The 3,189-nt window shown below is 35.3% G+C and overlaps 1 protein-coding gene across 1 annotated transcript; it reads left to right on the top strand.

Moving 5' to 3' along the window:
- The first annotated feature begins 243 nt into the window (after window positions 1-243).
- On the top strand, window positions 244-1,467 carry LOC110095541. The gene has a single exon (XM_020821133.1). It carries the CDS (start codon window positions 244-246, stop codon window positions 1,465-1,467), a length of 1,224 nt encoding a protein of 407 aa, XP_020676792.1.
- Window positions 1,468-3,189: the final 1,722 nt, after the last annotated feature.

The raw sequence follows: 3,189 nt of genomic DNA, 5'->3' as shown, positions 1-3,189 counted from the left end.
AATTTCACACACTATTCTATGTATGGATAATGCTAGTTGGCAAATTTAATTAGGCACAAAAGAGAAGAAAAATTAATGCACTTTAATATTTACTGCGAATACTTATTCTATTTCACATATTTATATCTTGATCCAAGATTGCATATTTGATTCCAACTCTTATTATTTTTTGTCTGAGTGTGGTAGTGTTAGAAGGCACTGTAGCTCCTTTCCTACATTTGTTACCTCAAATACAATAATATTATGGCATGGTCTGATCTTCCCATCGATCTCCTCTGTTGCATCTCATCACACTTATCCATTGTGGACTTAGTTCGATTATCGGTTGTCTGCACCTCATGGAGTTTCACCCTTGACAACTATGCACTTCTTGGATTTCAATGTCGTCCCTCCCCATGGTTTCTCCTTTCAAATGATGTCGGAGAGACCTCTGACTCACTCACCTTCCACGAAATTACCATAGAAAGAGAAGAAGCTGTCCTCAGCTTCCATCATCACTTCTCGTCCATCGGTAGCCACACCTATGGCCGCCGCTATTTTGGCTCGAAGGATGGATGGCTTGTGACCCTTGACAAAATAGATTTACAACCTCGCCTCTTCAACCCTGTCACAAAGGCTGAAATATCGCTCCCATCCCTTTTCACCTTGATCGAGCCACAATATGCCCCTGACAGCTCCATTAGGATTTCTTTCAATGAAATTTTATATGACTTTACTACTGATGAATTCCGTGATATATATTTTCATAAGATCATTGTCTCCTCTAATGACTCCTCTGGAACTGTTGTTGTTATCTTTGGCATTAGAAAAATGCTTGCTTTGGCAAGTTCAGAAGATCTGACTTGGGTTCTCGGGCCAACATTATCTCCTTATAACACAGAGGATGAGGAGCAATTTGAGGATGTTTGCTATCATGAAGAAAATCAAAGATTTTACGCCATCACAAATTTTTCTATGGTGCTTGCTTTTGACCTCAATGGACAAAATGTTGAATTGATATGCCCGAATACACCCAACCCATACAATCGCACCAGAAACTTTGATTGTATGTACTATATTGCATTTTTGTTAGGAACTCTTCTAAGAATAGAGAGGGTGATTGATATTACTCTTAATAGTCACCTTAATGCGAGAACACTAACGATCTCTGTTTTCAAGTTTGTGCCGGATGATGTTTTTTCTTCTTCTTCTTCTTCTTTATCTCAATGGATCCTTGTCAACGAGCTGGGGGAATACTCCCTTTTTGTGGGTTGTAATCAGACATTTTCTTTGCATCCCATGGTTGCTATTGGAATTAAACCAAACTGCATATATTTTGCTGATCATTCGAGCGGCATGTTCCCCGGTTATGTTGATTGTGATGTTGGACTTTTTGATCTTTCCAATGATCGCATTCAGTATATCCTTCACCCTTATTCACGGACTAATTGGCCTCCATCAATATGGTTTACCCCATCAATTTCATAAATTGATTATCTTAATCTTTGCCAAGAATGTAATATGAATATTTTTGGAAGTCTATTTTTAAGATCAATTGGAAATTTTATAAGGTAATATTGAGTAGTTTTTTATTTAAATATTTGCTTACCAAGCCTCTTTTATATTTGTTTTGAATAAAAGATATTAATAATGTTAGATCACCGTTGAGTCTTTTTGTGATCTTGTTAGATAACATAAAAAAACAACCTGAAATGAAAAAAATATTGTAAAGAATGAGAAAATGCTCCCAAAATTACTTGAATTTTTTTTTATAGAAAAAGTGTTGTGTGAGGAAATACATAAACAAATCATTGTAAGGCAATATTAATATGTTTTAGCTCAATTATTATTTTAATAGTATATATATATATATATATATATATATATATATATAGCAATAAATAAGATTTGATCCACTTATATAATTTAGATGCATCATTCCTATCTAATTAAAAGTAGAACTTTTTATGGTGATATTTTCATGAAATAATTATAGTATATTTTTTATAATTATATATTATACCTGCATGTCATTATCCTATAATGATCGCCCAACATCTGTTGACTATTATTAGTTAATCATTGACATCAGAAACTCATCGTTTTATTATCATAGCTTTTTCACCATCATTTGACCATTACCGTCTTACTCTTCTTAATCCAACCACCATTGCTAAAATTGGCATCATTTATTTTCATCATCGTCTCTCCATTTCTTTCACAATATCTACTACAACTATGAGAGGCCAAACAAATATTCCTTTGCAATCTCATCTTCTCCTATTGTGAGTAAAAACTATCTTCAATAACATTAAGTACATAATAGATATTTTTAACAAAGTCAAGACCTATAGTATTATTCCTATCACTATTTTGCTTAGAACCACTATTACTAAGGACTTCACAATTAGCAAAGTTTTTGTTTAAGCAGTTCATGATGATTTTAGAAAAGAGTTCTTCTACCTCCACATGTAATGTTATTTAACTTGAGCCATGCCTCCCTTTAACAATCCTTGATTGTCTTGTAAATTTAAAATTGTGCATTACTAGCATCTGACAAAGGCTTTTAGGCTATTTCCAAGTAAAAAGACGTCATAGTTAGCCATGCAATTTCAATGACGTTGACCTAGTAAGAAATTCTCATCAGTTACTAAGCATTTTTTTTTTATCAAAAATTTCATTGCAACTAAAAGAAGGGGGTTCAACCAGCTATAAAGCAAAAAAGAAAAAGCAACATAGATACAAAGGGAGGGAGAAAAAACCCATCAGGCTCAGGAATTAGCAGAGGCTTCCAACCAAACCCAAGCCAGGCACAGGCCATCCAGTTTGGAGTAAGAGAGTATCCATCCAAAACGAGCAAGAATTGCAACACCAAAGGTTGCCACAAGCCATGGCTTAAGACAAGTGAGCCCTAGCCACATCATTGCCCATAAACCATAAATCGCAGCCTCCAAAAAGACACCAAGTTCCAGCAAAATGACATATAGAGAAGGAAAATAAAAAACCTAATAGCCTACCAACCAAAACAGCCAGAGCCATAACCTAAATAAGTAAACCTTCCAACCAATCCAACCAAATAGCAGCACCAGGCACAGGCCAACCAGGAATGAAGCCGACCACCAACAAAACCAACCAAAAAGCACCACCAGGCATAGGCCAAGCAAGAATGAAGCCGACCAGTGATCCAAATCCACCACACCAAACCAAAGT

The sequence above is a fragment of the Dendrobium catenatum genome, unplaced genomic scaffold (genome assembly GCF_001605985.2).
Source record: "Dendrobium catenatum unplaced genomic scaffold, ASM160598v2 original_scaffold_76759, whole genome shotgun sequence".
Classification (NCBI taxonomy): Eukaryota; Viridiplantae; Streptophyta; class Magnoliopsida; order Asparagales; family Orchidaceae; genus Dendrobium; species Dendrobium catenatum.
Note: the sequence above shows the minus strand (reverse complement) of the source record. Positions and strands in the feature narration are given on the sequence as shown.